Consider the following 17,239-nt stretch of genomic DNA (forward strand, 5'->3'; position numbering starts at 1 on the left):
TATTATACAGTGATGAAGAGCCCTGCCTAGCATATCAGTCCAACATCTCGCAACACAAACCATGCCAGCGTGATAACCTCTACATACTTACAAAGGTTAGGTATTTAGGTCTGTACTGTTCTCTTGGTGTATGCCACTTGTTGAAAGCATGGTGGCGGATGACTTTCTTTTCATGTCCACATCTTTATGGACCAGTCCTATTGTTTTTTGCCATCATGATTCAAAACTGAGGTCAACTTGGCCTGTTTAGCAATTTGTATACATGCCACAATGATAATACAATGGTAAAAAATAATGATAATAATACATTTTATCTATGTTGCCCATTTCAAGAACTCAAATACATCTCAAAGACTTTTATGTTTTTACTTTCATTTGTCACACATCTGCAAGTGTGGATTTCTTATCCAGTGAAAGATTTGAATTTTTGGGAATAAGCATGTTGGTTGCCAGAAACCTTTCAAAATCCAGTTTTACTTTTCTGATTTCTTTGTAATTCCCCTTGGTGGATGGCAAATGATCTCACTAGCACATTGTGCAGACCCATTACAAAATGACTCACGGTCTGTTGGTTAGGAACCTCAGATGTAGAACATACACCCGACAGAGTCATGAGGGAAGATTAATGAGTTCATGGTAAATTTTGAAATTTAGTCTTAAAAAAACACAGCAGCAGCAGCAGACGTGCTTACATTAGGAAATGAGACATTGCTATCAAGTGTCAGTAACAATAATTAAGACAGGACAACAGAAGTCTTGGTGGTGTACTAAGCTGCACTGTAGATTATTCTCAGTATTGGTTTAATTTGGTATTTTTAAGGACAACAAGGCAGATACTTTTACTTCAAGTGGGGCCATCAGTGATGTGAAACGTCAACCTCACAGAGATGCCCTGGATTAGTAGAAACAGACCTGTTACACAAAGGCAGCATTTGGTTATAATCACTGGTGCAGTTCTATTGACTTAGACATATTGCAACAGAATGCAATAACAAAATAAATGTGTGTAGTTTTCCAGAGATCCACATGGGAGTATTTTACCACTTTAATGTTTGGTATTTAAAGTACACAGTTTCAATCTGGACTGACAAACATGCCTTCTACACACAGCACAGAAGATGGTAAGAGAGGCAAAAATCCCCATGGATCAATGTTGGATGGATTGGCATCCTGTCTGGGATCTGTTACTGCATTGTGCCCAGTGAAACTGCCCCCACTGTGATCCTTTAAACTTCAGTATCAAAAGACAAGTGTTTTCATCCAAAATGTCCACACATTTTTGACACACTCTAAGATCCTGTAGAAAGTTTTACCAGAACAGTAGATGCCGATGCAGCAAAAGGTGTGGGTAGTGTATGTGGGTGGTAGGTTATGGCAACTTCGTATTAATGCCCATGGCTTTGGAATGGGATGTCCAGCAGGTTTAAGGACAGGTGCCAACATACTTTTGGCCATACAGTATACATGCCATTCTTTCAAACCCTTTATTAATGTACAGGGGTTGGACAAAATAACTGAAACACCTGGTTTTAGACCACAATAATTTATTAGTATGGTGTAGGGCCTCCTTTTGCGGTCAATACAGCGTCAATTCGTCTTGGAAATGACATATACAAGTCCTGCACAGTGGTCAGAGGGATTTTAAGCCATTCTTCTTGCAGGATAGTGGCCAGGTCACTACGTGATGCTGGTGGAGGAAAACGTTTCCTGACTCGCTTCTCCAAAACACCCCAAAGTGGCTCAATAATATTTAGATCTGGTGACTGTGCAGGCCATGGGAGATGTTCAACTTCACTTTCATGTTCATCAAACCAATCTTTCACCAGTCTTGCTGTGTGTATTGGTGCATTGTCATCCTGATACACGGCACCGCCATTGGATGCACATGGTCCTCCAGAATGGTTCGGTAGTCCTTGGCAGTGACGCGCCCATCTAGCACAAGTATTGGGCCAAGGGAATGCCATGATATGGCAGCCCAAACCATCACTGATCCACCCCCATGCTTCACTCTGGGCATGCAACAGTCTGGGTGGTACGCTTCTTTGGGGTTTCTCCACACCGTAACTCTCCCGGATGTGGGGAAAACAGTAAAGGTGGACTCATCAGAGAACAATACATGTTTCACATTGTCCACAGCCCAAGATTTGCGCTCCTTGCACCATTGAAACCGACGTTTGGCATCGGCACGAGTGACCAAAGGTTTGGCTATAGCAGCCCGGCCGTGTATATCGACCCTGTGGAGCTCCCGACGGACAGTTCTGGTGGAAACAGGAGAGTCGAGGTGCACATTTAATTCTGCCGTGATTTGGGCAGCCGTGGTTTTATGTTTTTTGGATACAATCCGGGTTAGCACCCGAACATCCCTTTCAGACAGCTTCCTCTTGCGTCCACAGTTAATCCTGTTGGATGTGGTTTGTCCTTTTTGGTGGTATGCTGACATTACCCTGGATACCGTGGCTCTTGATACATCACAAAGACTTGCTGTCTTGGTCACAGATGCGCCAGCAAGACGTGCACCAACAATTTGTCCTCTTTTGAACTCTGGTATGTCACCCATAATGTTGCGTGCATTGCAATATTTTGAGCAAAACTGTGCTCTTACCCTGCTAATTGAACCTTCACACTCTGCTCTTACTGGTGCAATGTGCAATTAATGAAGATTGGCCACCAGACTGGTCCAATTTAGCCATGAAACCTCCCACACTAAAATGACAGGTGTTTCAGTTATTTTGTCCAACCCCTGTATGTACAGTGGGGTCAAAAAGTATTTAGTCAGCCACTGATTGTGCAGGTTCTCCTACTTAGAAAGATGAGAGAGGTCTGTAATTTTCATCATAGCTACACTTCAACTATGAGAGAAAACATGAGAAAAAAAATCCAGGAAATCACATTGTAGGATTTTTAAAGAATTTATTCGTAAATTATGGTGGAAAATAAGTATTTGGTCAATAACAAACAAGCAAGATTTCTGGCTCTCACAGACCTGTAACTTATTCTTTAAGAAGCTCTTCTGTCCTCCACTCGTTACCTGTATTAATGGCACCTGTCTGACCTCGTTATCTGTATAAAAGACACCTGTCCACAGCCTCAAACAGTCAGACTCCAAACTCAACCATGGCGAAGACCAAAGAGCTGTCGAAGGACACCAGGAAGAAAATTGTAGACCTGCACCAGGCTGGGAAGAGTGAATCTACAATAGGCAAGCAGGTTGGTGTGAATAAATCAACTGTGGGAACAATTGTAAGAAAATGGAAGACATACAAGACCATTGATAATCTCCCTTGGGGTCAAGATCTCATCCCGTGGGGTCAAAATGATCATGAGAACGGTGAGCAAAAATCCCAGAACTACACGGAGGGACCTGATGAATGACCTGCAGAGAGCTGGGACCAAAGTAACAAAGCTACCATCAGTAAACACACTACGCTGAGAGGGACTCAAATCCTGCAGTGCCAGGCGTGTCCCCCTGCTTAAGCCAGTACATGTCCAGGCCCATCTGAAGTTTGCCAGAGAGCATATGGATGATCCAGAAGAGGATTGGGAGAATATCATGTGGTCAGATGAAACCAAAATGGAACTTTTTGGTAAAAACTCAACTCGTCGTGTTTGGAGGAAGAAGAAAAACCCAAGAACACCATACCTACTGTGAAGCATGGGGGTGGAAACATCATGCTTTGGGGCTGTTTTTCTGCAAAGGGGACAGGACGACTGATCCGTGTTAAAGGAAGAATGAACGGGGCCATGTATCGTGAAATTTTAAGCCAAAACCTCCTTCCATCAGTGAGAGCATTGAAGATGGAACGTGGCTGGGTCTTCCAGCATGACAATGATCCCAAACACACTGCTCGGGCAACGAAGGAGTGGCTCCGTAAAAAGCATTTCAAGGTCCTGGAGTGGCCTAGCCAGTCTCCAGACCTCAACCCCATAGAAAATTTGTGGAGTCCATGTTGCCCAGCGACAGCCCCAAAACATCACTGCTCTAGAGGAGATCTGCATGGAGGAATGGGCCAAAATACCAGCTACAGTGTGTGCAAACCTGGTGAAGACTTACAGGAAACGTTTGACCTCTGTCATTGCCAACAAAGGTTATGTTACAAAGTATTGAGTTGAACTTTTGTTATTGACCAAATACTTATTTTCCACCATAATTTACAAATAAATTCTTTAAAAATCCTACAATGTGATTTCCTGGATTTTTTTTCTCTCATTTTGTCTCTCATAGTTGAAGTGTACCTATGATGAAAATTACAGACCTCTCTCATGTTTCTAAGTAGGAGAACTTGCACAATCAGTGGCTGACTAAATACTTTTTGGCCCCACTGTATATGTGTATGGTGGCACATTGGCAGCAAATCCCAGAGCGGTTGATCATGATGAATTGTGAATAACCTCTAATATTGGCCTGCCAAGTACTGCGGGGAACACAGCATTCCAGCGGTAGAGGCCTGTCAAAATTGTGTGTGTGTGTGTGTGTGTGTGTGCTCATATATATTACGCTTAAATTGAAAACTCCCAAATCTCCCCACCATTTATGCAATGTAAAATATACATTAGTAACAGAACGTTCTTCCAGCTTTCCTGTTGATGCTGTGCAGGAATCTACATTCCCAACTTTCTTGAGTCTTGCAGGCATCAAATTTTAAATATTAAAGATTCAGGTTCGTACCATCTAAAGTTAAGGTGTTTAGGCTACTTATTTATATGCTTATTTGCCCAAGTATGATGTAATATACAGTAAGTAATAAAGACGACTGTGTATTTTGTGTAGATTTATTTAGGTATTTATTTCAAGAACAAAGAGTAAAAAAATCCTCTTCAGCTGACAATCACACCAGTAGTCAACAGGCAGCATGCAGCAAATGCACACTTACTGCAAAAACTGATGAGACTTGCTAATGCATATGCAAATGAATGACTACTTTCCCCTAATAAATCAAATGCTGCCTTCTACTGTGGATTCTTTTTCCATGGAACAGCAGTAGCAGTGTTGGTCCTCCTATCCAGTTCCAAAAGCACATGGAAGAGTTAATGGAAAGCATTCCACCACTTCCCTCAGTGTGCTCACAGCTTTGGGAGTGCACGGAAGGGGGCTGGGTGATCTACCAAGTATCAGCCCAATACACACAGTCCTAGAACAGCCCCCACCCAATTTCTCCTAATCCTTCTCTCAAGTCTTCTTTGCGGGTGCCAATGTTCGTTTTTTCATCATGCAGAGGGTTGAAAAGCTCTGCCTTCCTTCCCATCATGTGTCGGCTCTTGTGCTTTTTCCCAGAATCTTTCATCACTCATCAGGGTTGCAGCTGCAGCGCCTTTGAAACTCCTGCCCATACTCGTGCACCCATTTATTAGCCACTGAGAAAACAATTTACCAATATATCAGTATATACACCAATCAGCCATAACATTAAAACCACCTACTTGTTTCTACACTCACTGTCCATTTTATCAGCTCCACTTACCATATAGAAGCACTTTGTAGTTCTACAATTACTGACTGTAGTCCATCTGTTTTTCTGCATGCTTTGTTAGCCCCCTTTCATGCTGTTCTTCAATGGCCAGGACCCCCACAGGACCACCACAGAGTAGGTATTATTTAGGTGGTGGATCATTCTCAGCACTGCAGTGACACTGACATGGTGGTGGTGTGTTAGTGTGTGTTGTGCTGGTATGAGTGGATAAGACACAGCAGTGCTGCTGGAGTTTTAATCCACCTCACTGTCACTGATGGACTGAGAATAGTCCACCAACCAAAAGTCCTGTTACCACTGATGAAGGTCTAGAAGATGACCAACTCAGACAGCAGCAACAGATGAGCGATCGTCTCTGACTTTACATCTACAAGGTGGACCAACTAGGTAGGAGTGTCTAATAGAGTGGACAGTGAGTGGACACGGTATTTAAAAACTCCAGCAGTGCTGTGTCTTATCCACTCACACCAGCACAACAGACACTAACACACCACCACCATGATGTCATTGTAACTGCAGTGCTGAGAATGACCCACCACCCAAATAATACCCGCTCTGTGGTGGTCCTGTGGGGGTCCTGACCATTGAAGAACAGGGTGAAAGCAGGTTACAAAAGTATGTAGAGAAACAGATGGACAAAGTGCTTTTATATGGTAAGTGAAGCTGATAAAAGGGACAATGTGTGTAGAAACAAGGAGGTGCTTTTAATGTTATGGCTGATCAGTGTATTTATGGACAAAAGTATTGGGACACCCCTTCTAATTCTTAATTTTTGAATTCATGTGTTTCTGTAACTGGGTGGCTGCTGAATGGAGATTCTGCAGATCACCCATGTTAAGAGTCGTCCCCACTGACAAGACACGTGTGCACATTTTGCAAATGATCATTATAATACATTTCATTATTATACCCCATTTCACTTCATACCCCATTTATCACCAACCAGGACTGGACAGCCGGCGTGCAGAGTGTCTCCATTCCCATGACCATTTCTGTGGAGGTTCCACCAGAAGAGAGCACTATTCTGGAAAAAAAGCACATACCATTGAAAATATAGTGGTTACAGGAAAGTGCTGTTATAACTGTTAGAACAACCCCTCAATGAAGGGTTAAACATGGGAGGTGAAAGCCCATGCTGCTAAAAGGTCAGAGGCTAAACTTCAGCAACAGCCCATTTAACAAACCCTTATTTATGACCCTTACCCTAAACCTTTAGTGTAGTAGGACACCTTCTACACCTTCTTGAACCCTACAGAGTACCAGTCTCTCCGCATTACACTCGAGTAATGAATACCAGCAGAATGATTTACACACTGATGTACGTACATTTCTATTTAAATGAAAGGCACTGCATGTACTTTTTGACCACTGGGTGGCACTGTTAACTGTCATAGGGGTGTCATAACTGTCATTTGAAAGGTTTGGAACTGATGTTGGACAGGTCTGCGTTCCTCCATTTCTGTACCGGCACCTTGGGCTACTAACCAGGGTCCTTTAACAGCGTTGAAGATCCCATCCCTTTTTAGTCCGGTCTTTTCCCACCCAGCAGACAAGTGGCCAATTTTGTCTGCTACAAGCACCGCCAGTTGTGCCAGCTAGGGGGCGCCCAGGTAGCAGAGCTGAGATTCTAACTCAGAGAATCCAGTGGTACATTTGAGATCTTAGTAAATCAGGGTTTTGGACACTGCAAAGAATTCATGTATTATGACTCGGATCTGAATGTGAATGTATCTATGGAAGGGATCGGTTTACCTCGACTACCCGAACGCTGAAGTTGGCATAGATGAAGGCAGTGGATCCTCCAGCCTCCACCGAGCTGAGCTGTGATATAATCCAACATGACTGGTTAACGTAACAAGCTAATCACACACATCATTTACCACAGCTCATCCAAAACAGACTCTCACAAATCACACTGACAGAAATGCTTTATTTAGAGTAAAGGTTCATTTAGCATGAATTATGGAATTTGAGGAGTAGCTACAGGCAGGAAAGAACAAGCAGCTCACTTACATATATCATAAACGTAGCCATTCGGTTTCCAGAATTGAGGCTGTACAATGGGCTGGATGTTGACTGACAATGAAGTAAAAAAGAGAAATAAAACAATATATTAGGACAAACCCAGAAAAATATTGCATTAACAGTTTATTTTGTTATTTAGCCTCCAAAAGGGGCGTAACAGTGGCGCAGTGGGTAGCATTAAATTCACCCTCATTGCTTCTGCATCTATTCTTTAAGCAATGCCTACGAATGTGTTTTTAAGGCCTAATGTAGGTCCCCTTCACCAGATATGTCACATGAATGCGATATTCAGCTCACGTCTACTTAACTCACAGATGACAAGATCAACACAGAGTCTTCAGACAATCTAAAAAATCTGTTCTGCTGTTCTGACACAACACTGTGGAGTGTTTTTGACGGGCAACTTCAAGATCTGAGACTGCTAAAGACTTTGCCACAAGATTTCTCTATTCAGTCAAAAGAGCATTTGTAAGGCTTGGAACTGATGTTGGACAGGTCTGACTTGGAATCAACATTCCAATTGATCCCAAAGGTGTTTGAGGAGTTGAGGTCAGGGCACGCTCAGCAGGTCACTACAGTTCCTTCATACCTTCAGACATGGGCAAAAGTCATGCTGGAAAAGACAAGAGCCTTTTCCTGAACTGAACAGGGTGCCAATCTATCACATGGCTATCAGAGAACTGATCTCTCTCTGCACTGCTGTTAAAGACGAATAAACTGCTTACTGTGGCATGATCAAAATGAGGTTCATAATGTCCCCCGATGCCGTAGTTCACCACCTGCAGATACTCGCCGTAGGGAAGCTGCACATTGAGTCCTGTTAGCAAAGTGATCCGGCGGTCCACCTTGCTAATAACAGGATGCACTGAGTTGCTCAGCCAAGCACTGAAAGATTCGCAAGCACAAAGAACTTGTTATATAGATTAAGTTAATTTAAAAATGTTAATATTTAAATACATATTTATTAAATATGGGTATTATCACACTAGGCTCCTTTTTCCCAGATGCTGTTTTATTTTTTACTTGGAAGTGGGAACAAGTGGAATAAAAAAAAAAATCCTAAAGGAAGTAAATCAGCTTTGCCTGTGCAAGTGTCTCTACCAGACAGCAGAGTCATGTCTGAAAGAGGAAAGGTTGGACTTGGCCTTCACAGAAGATTTGTGCGAGCTACAGTGTGAATCTCACATGTGCTGGAGGAAGCGGGTGCTGGCCTGTGGCTCTAGTGAGAGGGGGGGGGGGGGTAAAATGTAGCAATAACAACAAAAAAACTACGTACAGTCAGTCTTTCTACTTGATCTGAGACTATGATCTATGATCCAGATGACCTTAGGGCTGATCCTGCAGCGCTGTAAGGTAGGATGGAGCCTGAACCGCTTTGTCCTGGTCAGGATTGTGGCAGGTTCGGGTCCTTAGGGAAACAAAAGGCATGAACACCCTGGAGTAGGTGCTAATCCATCACAGGGCCTCAGATGCCGTCTTCACCTTCAGACATAGGCATTCTTGTCTGTGCAAAGGCCCAGTCAGCCAAGAGCACCAGTGGTGAGCAAGTGTAATCAACAATCAAAAATCATTACCTTTTACTAATGCGGTAGTCCACGGTGGTCTGATTCAGCCCTGATGCCACTACTGATCTCCTTAGCTAAAGGATACAAGAATAACTGTGTTATATATTTAAAACACCTAATTTACATGGATGACAAATGCATTGCAACCAGTGATTTTAGGGAATCATTCCAGGGTCCGCGGCCCTGACCAGGATAAAGTAGTGCCAAAACATGAAAAAGATACAAAATAAATACATCTCATGTCATAATATAAAACTACGAAAATATTTGTTATCCGAACTAATTAATTATAATTAAAATCACTGTCTCTAACCATTATGCTGAAGTAAAAATAAATGGTTGTTTTTGAACCATCAGCGCTTAAGTTCATTTCTGCACAGAGAATAAACAAAGATAAACAGATGCACTTTATTAATCCCTAAAGGGAAATTTAGGAAGTGATGGTTTAATGTTGCTAAACAGTGAATAAGTTATGTAATATGTACAAGATTAAGTCTATTAAATCCCCATTGTGCAGAAATATAATGGAACACAATGTCAAAAATCCAACTGACAAGAAAGTGAACATTTCTTGCTCTAAAAGACTTGATTTGGAGGTGAAGCAGGGGAGCTTATAGGACTGTTGCCACAGCTGGTTCTATAATGTGGCTGCATTTGCATGAATTGTGTTGGCATCCATTAAAAAGGGCATTAAACCCCCAAACAATATACTACAATAATATTTAAAACAGATATGACTTAGTTTGTGTCCCATGTGGAATGGGATTGGGACACAGCCATATATGCTTGTAAACTACTGGCTGTAATTAGCCCCTTCTTTAACTCTCTTACTGATCTCTTACTGAGTCTTCATCTCTGATTCCCTGATAAAATCATTTTGATAGACGCAGAACCTCAGAACATCAACCTCAACATCATAATGATAGTAAGGCTGACTTTAATTTTCATTTGTTTATTAAGTTCACCTGTTATTAATCTGCATCCTGCAGAGAAGGATTTTACCCAGAACTGGGCCCCAGTTGATCACAAAGCATGACACACTCAGCTTTTCAGTCACTCAATTCTGCCTCAAAGCAAGATTCAAATCAAAGGTCCCCAGAACTCTGGACTATGGACAGACAGGCTGCAAAAGGTGCCTAGTTTGACGAGTCAAAAATTTGGATTCAGTTATGTTTATAATTTTTTATTTTATTTAGTTGTTTGTTTGTTCTGTGATTTGATTTTAAAGTAGATGATGGTTCTCTAAAATTTAGTAGGTAGTGTGTATGGCCAAGTGAGTATGGGCATCCCTTTTAATTTTTGGGTTTATAAATTATATGCTTCCAGCTTATAGCAACAGTTTGGGGAAGACCCTTTCTTTTTCTTCACATAATTAAGAAATTTAGCTATCTAGATACTGTTTAAATAAACATGCACAGATACATTCAGTTTTATTCTCTGGTCTGAAAGAACCAGTTTTACTCATAGTTAGAATCATGAACCACCACACCATGAATAGAATGAAGAGGAACTGGAGATGACTAGATTGGGAACAAATTAGAGGAAAAAATAAATACAAAAATATATAATGTATCATTCGGAAATCACTCACCCCTGGCATGGCAGAGTCTCTGATGTTCTTGGCCTCAGCTCCACTCACAAAATCATGAAACAAGACAACATAGGGCTGCAGGCTTACTAGCTCACGTTTCATGGGTTGCAAAAACAGGCCAGGACTGCCATTGGTGTAATAATCGCAAAAAAGTCTTGGGTCTTCATGAAGCTTCATCTGAAAGCAGAGAGACACAGCTGAGCTTCATTTTAACACATCATCAGCAACTAAGCTTGGGAAGGAGTCATTTTTTTGCATACACTATCCAAAACCTTCGAAAATGAATATTTATCTACAGTTTATTCCTACCTGAGATCCTTGAGACTGGCAAAGCCTTTCGTACAGGTCCCTCGTTCTCAGGTATGTGGTACTGGGCCTCTTCAGGACTGACTCTGAGCTCTGCATGGCAGAACTTTTAACTAGGAGTTTCTCATACTTTTCCACATTTTGTAGAACCCTACTGTTTAAGGTATCTGAAGAAAAAAATTCAAAAAACAGTATAATACATATAGTGTATGTAAATGTAATGTACATTAGTCCCAGAGATGCAGGGAGCTTGACACATTCATGACGGCATGCATGAGCTAGGTGCTGATAACTATAAGAGAAACCATTACCATAGTGCAGCAGTTCCAGTGAGAAACTGAGGGCAGAGGAGATGTTTCCTGTCTAAAAAAAAATCATAAATCTTTACAAACATTTTACCTGAATTAATTTCACTAAATCTGACATGCTGGTCAAAACAGTAAAAAAACACACCTTGAAATGAGAGAAGGCTAAGTGATCAAGAGCATCTACCAGAGTGTCCTCGTTTTCCGGGCTCCAGTCTACATCTCGTAAAAGCCGAACTGCCTCCTCGAGCCACTGCACTGAGTGGTAGTAATCCTTGACGTCATAAGCCACCTGAAAATATAGAATAACGTGATTAGACGGTGCTATCGACCAGGCTTGGTACTTACATAAGGCACTGAAATGATTGAAATGTGTTGCTTCTGTACATTAGTATTCAGGGTTTTGGAATTGAATGTCCAACAAGCTTAAGGTTAGATGAGCACATATTTTTTTAATATAGCATGTCACATGTGTCAAACTCCAGCCCACCACGTCATTTTATGTGGCCCGCAAGAGCTTAAAAGACGTATGATTATCTTAAAATTTACTGTAAAATCATACATAGACTGCATCTCCCACAAAGCATGCCGATTTTGTGACCCATCAGCGTTTAACTGAGGTGGTTTTCCAACAAGTGATGTTGAGAAATATTTACAAATAATCCCAAGATGTACAAGAAGAGAAAGTTGAAGCAGAAGGAAGGTAATTTTATGAAAGAAAGGAAAGTGAAGACAAGTTTGTGCTTCGAGTAGAAAAACCAGTACATCTTGTGTTATGAGGCTGTGTCTGTGGTAAAGGCGTACAATATAAATGTAGATATACATTATAAATATACAATATAAATTTGGGATTTTGACACCAAACACAGAATTTAGTCTCTAAGAAAAACAAAAAATTGTCCAAGACTTAAAAGGCAGACTGCAATCACAGCAGGACACATTACAAACGACCCTTTGAGGGCCACCATAATGCAGATGTGGCGCTCGGTGAAAATGAGTTTGACATCCCTGACATATGTGCTTTAGCGAAGGTATCTCACCCAGATCTAATTACCACTGATGATACTTTTATCCTTGTCAAAACAGCTTTTTATTGTAGTAAAAAATAAACATTTGTTGATGACAAAAACAATGCTACAAATCGTATAACCCAGACACCACATGCTCCTAATCAGATGAAGCTATGGTAAACTCACTAGCTTTCATACCGCCACTGGAAGCTAAAACATAAATTTCCTTAAGCCTGCTGACTGGAATAAAGCCAGGAAACACACCAGTAAGTTAGAGGCAGACTATGTCACTGGTGTGTTTCTCAATATGGAATGTCAATTAGGCCATTCCAGTGGGCTGATATGGCCATCTGTGAGGTCATTTTCCACAGGGTTTTCCTCACTCCCACTCCTCACTCCTCACTGCCTTCTGTAAAAACAAAATGATTTTAGTAACTAGTAACAGTACCTCAGGGTTCCTCCTGCATATAAAGAATTATAGACTACAGTAAAACAAAGGAAGGATCCTGGACATGGATCAGTAAAGGGTCTTAATTTTTTCAGGGTCCTAAAGGGGTCCTAAAGTTTTTTAGCCACATCCATTGCTAACAAAAATAACTTAATCAAAAACATGCTTTCAACTTTGCCCATCAACCATATTAACCACCTTTGGAATTAATGTTGATTGGGAGCACAATATCAGCAATATCAGTTCTTCAAATACACTTGCAATACCTAACAAGAGCAAAGAACTTGACCGTTTAGTCACCTTGGTCAGTTTTCCCCTCTTTCTCCCAATTTTGTCCATCTTTCTCCCAATTAGGTCCAATTTCGTATTGCATTATGACTTTAAAAAGACCCACTCTGAATGAAAAAGGCTGCAGGCCAGCACATGCTTCCTCCGAGACATGTGCAACTGCTGGACACCACATTTGTCTAGAGGCATGCCATCACAGTTCAAGATAGTGTGCTCCTATAAATAATCCATAATCCATTATTTTTAGTAATTCCAGTGGTGTTGAGGAATACCCAGAGTGTTCTTGCAGCCTAGTTCTTCTTTTGCTCAGCAAGAGTTAACACTGTCTCCAACACCCATCCAAAGAATAAATAAAAACCAAACCCCAACACCCACCTGAAAGAAGTCTTAAAGCTCCCCTCCCCACTGCCACCATTTGTCCCAGCACTTCTTTTAAACAACTCTTGTTTCTAATGGGATCTGTAGCCAGTTTGCTCAGCATTGTGAAATGATCTTAATGTAGCTGTGCAAGGCCAGCCATCATTTTCTTAATCATATGTGGCATCTGGAGTAAGATACAAAAATTATATGTAAACAGCAGTAAAATAATGTGTGACCACACCCACAGTTTTCCTAAACCCCACTCAACACAACTGGAGTTTTATCTACAACATATACAAAACACGAGTTCACTTAAAGGTTACTTCATAATGATAGATTTAGCTTTAAATTTAGTTCTCCTGAGGATTTTTTTTATAGCTAACAGCACATTGTTTCACTCCAAAGTGCCATAGTTCATATTACTCCTTGTATAGAGATTTTTTAGCTTTTTCTAATTTATTCCCCTCATAACGGCTCTTTTGCTGCTTGCACCACCCCACACTGGTCAAGTAGAGCTGCAGAGCAGCACCTGTAAGCATAAAACTGGATTGCAGTGATTTTGACCCAACCCTTGGGTCCTGTCTTATCTGATTCTCAGCTGTGATCTGCAACACATTTTGAGACTTACCTTTCCAACAAGATAGCAGTCATCACCAGAGAGACGGATGGAAATCGATGGCTTATAGATGTCAACTGTGCTTCCATTCCTGATCCCTTGAAAGTTTCCTCTCACCAGTCCCTTCACTTCAAGAGCATATACGTCCTGTAACCTCATCAACCCCTGTGCCGCCCCTTTTAGGTCCTCTAGCTTTGGTAAACTGCTTTCCATCCCTTCATAAATCACCTTTAAATCTGAAACATGACAGTAAAAAAATCTATGACAGGTAATTTATTTTAAGAAGATTTCAGTTTTTGCATTATACACTATTTACTCACAATTATGTGGCCACATGACAGTTTGCTTGTTGGACACCCCAGTCCAAAGCCATAGGCATTAATTTAAAGGTGGCTACTTTTTACAGTTCTAACAGCCTCTACTCTGCCAGAAAAGGGTTTTTACAAGATTCTGGAGTGTGTCTGTACAAATGTGTGCCCAGTCAGTCAAGAAAGTACTTGCAAGGTCTGGTTTGCAATCAAAGTTCCAATTAGTCCCTAGAATGTTCAGTAGGGTTAAGGTCAGCGCTCTGTGCAGAAATTAATTCATACAATTAATTTCATACACCAGTAAAGTCACTTGGCAATATACTCTATAAAAGCAAATGTAATGATGTTTATTTAAAATCTTTTCATAATGCCTGCTGTAATTCACAAATGACTGAAAACAGGTCAGCAATCAATAAAATGCTGCTTGAACATGTGTACATATGATGATGATAAGAAATAATGCATTAAAGACATTTTGAATGGACGACAGTACCTTGGAGGTTTTCTTCAGCCTCACCGCTGTAGATGATGTTTAGCCATTCAGAATGTAATCTCTTGATGAGTGTGAATGCCGCCAAAGGATTAGCCATAGAAGCTGTAATCTCATTGGATAATCCATTGTGAAAAGTAAAAACCTTTGAGTAGAATCTGGAAAAGTATAGTACATGGAAAATATACCAGTTTAATTAGACAAAACAGTCTGTCTTTGGCATGTGGGTCACTTAAAAACGCATTATAAATTCTGTAATCATGATAGTTTAAACATTAGTATAATTTTTTGCACATTAATTTAACCATTTCTAATTTCCAATTACAATTCCTTTGCCAAACAAAGTCACAAACTAGCAATCATCCCACCGCTGGTCGCTTTTTAACACCATTTACATTTACATTTACATTTTCAGCATTCAGCTGACGCTTTTATCCAAAGCGACTTACACAATGAGCTGAACACAATGAGCAATTGAGGGTTAAGGGCCTTGCTCAGGGACCCAACAGTGGCAACTTGGTGGTGGCGGGGCTTGAACCGGCAACCTTCTGTTTACTAGTCCAGTACCTTAACCACTGAGCAATCACTGCCCTGTCACTGGCACCAGGCAGTGATGGACTCTCACTGGGAGCCGCACCATGCCACTATTTGTGGCAAAACATCAACCAGACAGCCTCATTATCTCTTGTCCGGCGATGTGCAGGCGCCATCAATCAGCCAGCAGAGGTCGTAATTGCATCAGTTATTAGGAATCCTCTACGGCACCTCTCCTTAAACAACAGCCAATCGCTGTTCGTGTAGGCGCCCAGCCTGCCGGAAATGCCACCTTTCTTCACACAATAAAGAATATATCAAGCAGTTTTTATTTAAGTTCATTTAAGCTAATCAGCATTGTTTTGTTACAGTTTGCATTATAGCTCTTATAATATACCAGTACTGAATACATACAGAGAAGCCAAATCCTTATTGATAGACACATTTCTGTCATCAGATGGTACAATTTCTTTTGGATTTCCCCCTTTTTCCTGCAACATTCTGTATTGTAGAATAAATATGTACGAGATATATATAATATATACACTATCTGGAGAAAAATAGGTGAACTTTTTCAACTACACCCAATGCTAAAAATAATTATTGTTACTATTACAGTGGCTCGGTGGGTTGGTTTGTCGCCTCATAGCAATAAGGTCCTGGGTTCGACTCCCAGGTGGAGCGGGCCAGGTCCTTTCCATGTGAAGTTTGCATGTTCTCCCCTCTGGTTTCCTCCCACAGTCCAAACACATGCAGTTAGGTTAATTGGAGATTACCCTAGGTATGAATGTGTGTGAGAGTGTAAATCAACATATTCCATTCACTACCCCCAGCCCCACCCCCCTTTTAAATGTCCACATACTTTTGGCCACATATTTTATTGACGTATTAAACAATATTTCGTAATAAGTCAGACCTTTTGCTTTTAGAAGCGTGCCCAGTGTTTATATTTGCTAAAGCAAAAGTAGCTATTAGCTATCAATAAAACACAATCCTCCTCACCCACTCACCTTTGCAGGTCCTCGAGTCTTTGTGTCTCCCGATCAATGTAGGTTCTCAAATGATCAATGAGTCGCCTTTCTGATAAAATAGCTTGCTTTACGCTCGTCATTGAGGTGTATATCTCTCCCAGGGAACGATTACACACACTAAAGATGAATATTAGCGATAAGAAATGCAAACACGACATTTTAAAGAGCTAAAAGTTTTCGTCTCGCGCTTCAGTTTTTGTCTCGAGCGTCGGTTTTCGTCTCGCGCTTACTGTGAGTTAGCATTGAGTAAACCAGTTCAGCCCAACATCAGGATCCATTCATACTTCACTCACACTACTGTAATCCTGCATGATTCATCTTGTCTGTCCACAAAGATTTCCAAAATCGGTGCCAGAGCACCCCAGGATACTGAAACTGGCACAAACTCATGTGATTTTTAAACATGATAAATCATACTTCACAGAATTTCCTTCTTTATTGTAGTTTATTCATTCATTCATTCATTGTCTGTTTTGGGTCCAGCTGGTGAAAGGTAGAAAAAGGCCTGGACGTGTCGCCAGTCCATTACAGGGCAAACACACTCACACTTACACCTAGGGCAATTTTGTATCTCCAATAAACCTGACTGCATGTTTTTGGACTGTGGGAGGAAACCAGAGCACCCAGAGGAAACCCCTGTAGACTTGGGGAGAACATGCAAACTCCTCACAGAAAGGACCCGTGCAGCTCCACCTGGGAATCGAACCCAGCACCTTTTTGCTGTGAGGCGACAGTGCTCACTGAGCCACCATGTCATCCTATTATTATTATTGGTATTGCTGTTATTATTATTACTAATATTATTATTACTTTATTATTTACCCACTGCTTTATTCTGGTTAGGGTCGCGGTGGAATTACCCACAAACAATGACTACATGTCTTTGGACTGTGG

General features: G+C 41.1%; 1 protein-coding gene across 2 annotated transcripts; it reads right to left on the bottom strand.

The window, feature by feature from the left end:
* Positions 1–4,769: 4,769 nt before the first annotated feature.
* On the bottom strand, positions 4,770–16,555 carry p4ha3 (prolyl 4-hydroxylase, alpha polypeptide III). 2 transcript variants are annotated; one of them, XM_063016465.1, is made up of 13 exons: positions 16,325–16,555; positions 14,784–14,938; positions 13,995–14,218; positions 11,409–11,552; positions 11,267–11,318; positions 10,959–11,122; positions 10,650–10,826; positions 9,068–9,132; positions 8,219–8,378; positions 7,482–7,544; positions 7,221–7,289; positions 6,396–6,492; positions 4,770–5,352 (listed from the first exon to the last, which is right to left on the bottom strand). In XM_063016465.1, exons 1-13 carry the CDS (start codon positions 16,501–16,503, stop codon positions 5,282–5,284), a joined length of 1,620 nt encoding a protein of 539 aa, XP_062872535.1. In that variant the 5' UTR covers positions 16,504–16,555; the 3' UTR covers positions 4,770–5,281. The 2 variants fall into 2 exon arrangements, with proteins under 2 accessions (XP_062872535.1, XP_062872536.1); XM_063016466.1 differs by lacking the exon at positions 16,325–16,555 and adding an exon at positions 15,931–16,125.
* Between the last annotated feature and the right edge of the window lie 684 nt (positions 16,556–17,239).

This window comes from Trichomycterus rosablanca, chromosome 20 (genome assembly GCF_030014385.1).
Source record: "Trichomycterus rosablanca isolate fTriRos1 chromosome 20, fTriRos1.hap1, whole genome shotgun sequence".
In the NCBI taxonomy this organism is placed as follows: Eukaryota; Metazoa; Chordata; class Actinopteri; order Siluriformes; family Trichomycteridae; genus Trichomycterus; species Trichomycterus rosablanca.

What these genes read in the sequence shown, in the direction of transcription:
- p4ha3 (XM_063016465.1), bottom strand. Translation starts at nt 16,503, where the DNA reads ATGTCGTGTTTGCATTTCTTATCGCTAATATTCATCTTTAGTGTGTGT. An exon ending in GGCTGAAGAAAACCTCCAAG is followed by an intron (nt 14,219 to 14,783) that starts GTACTGTCGTCC and finishes GTCATGTTTCAG; the next exon opens with ATTTAAAGGTGATTTATGAA. An exon ending in TCAGCGTTCGGGTAGTCGAG is followed by an intron (nt 6,493 to 7,220) that starts GTAAACCGATCC and finishes CTTTTTTTCCAG; the next exon opens with AATAGTGCTCTCTTCTGGTG.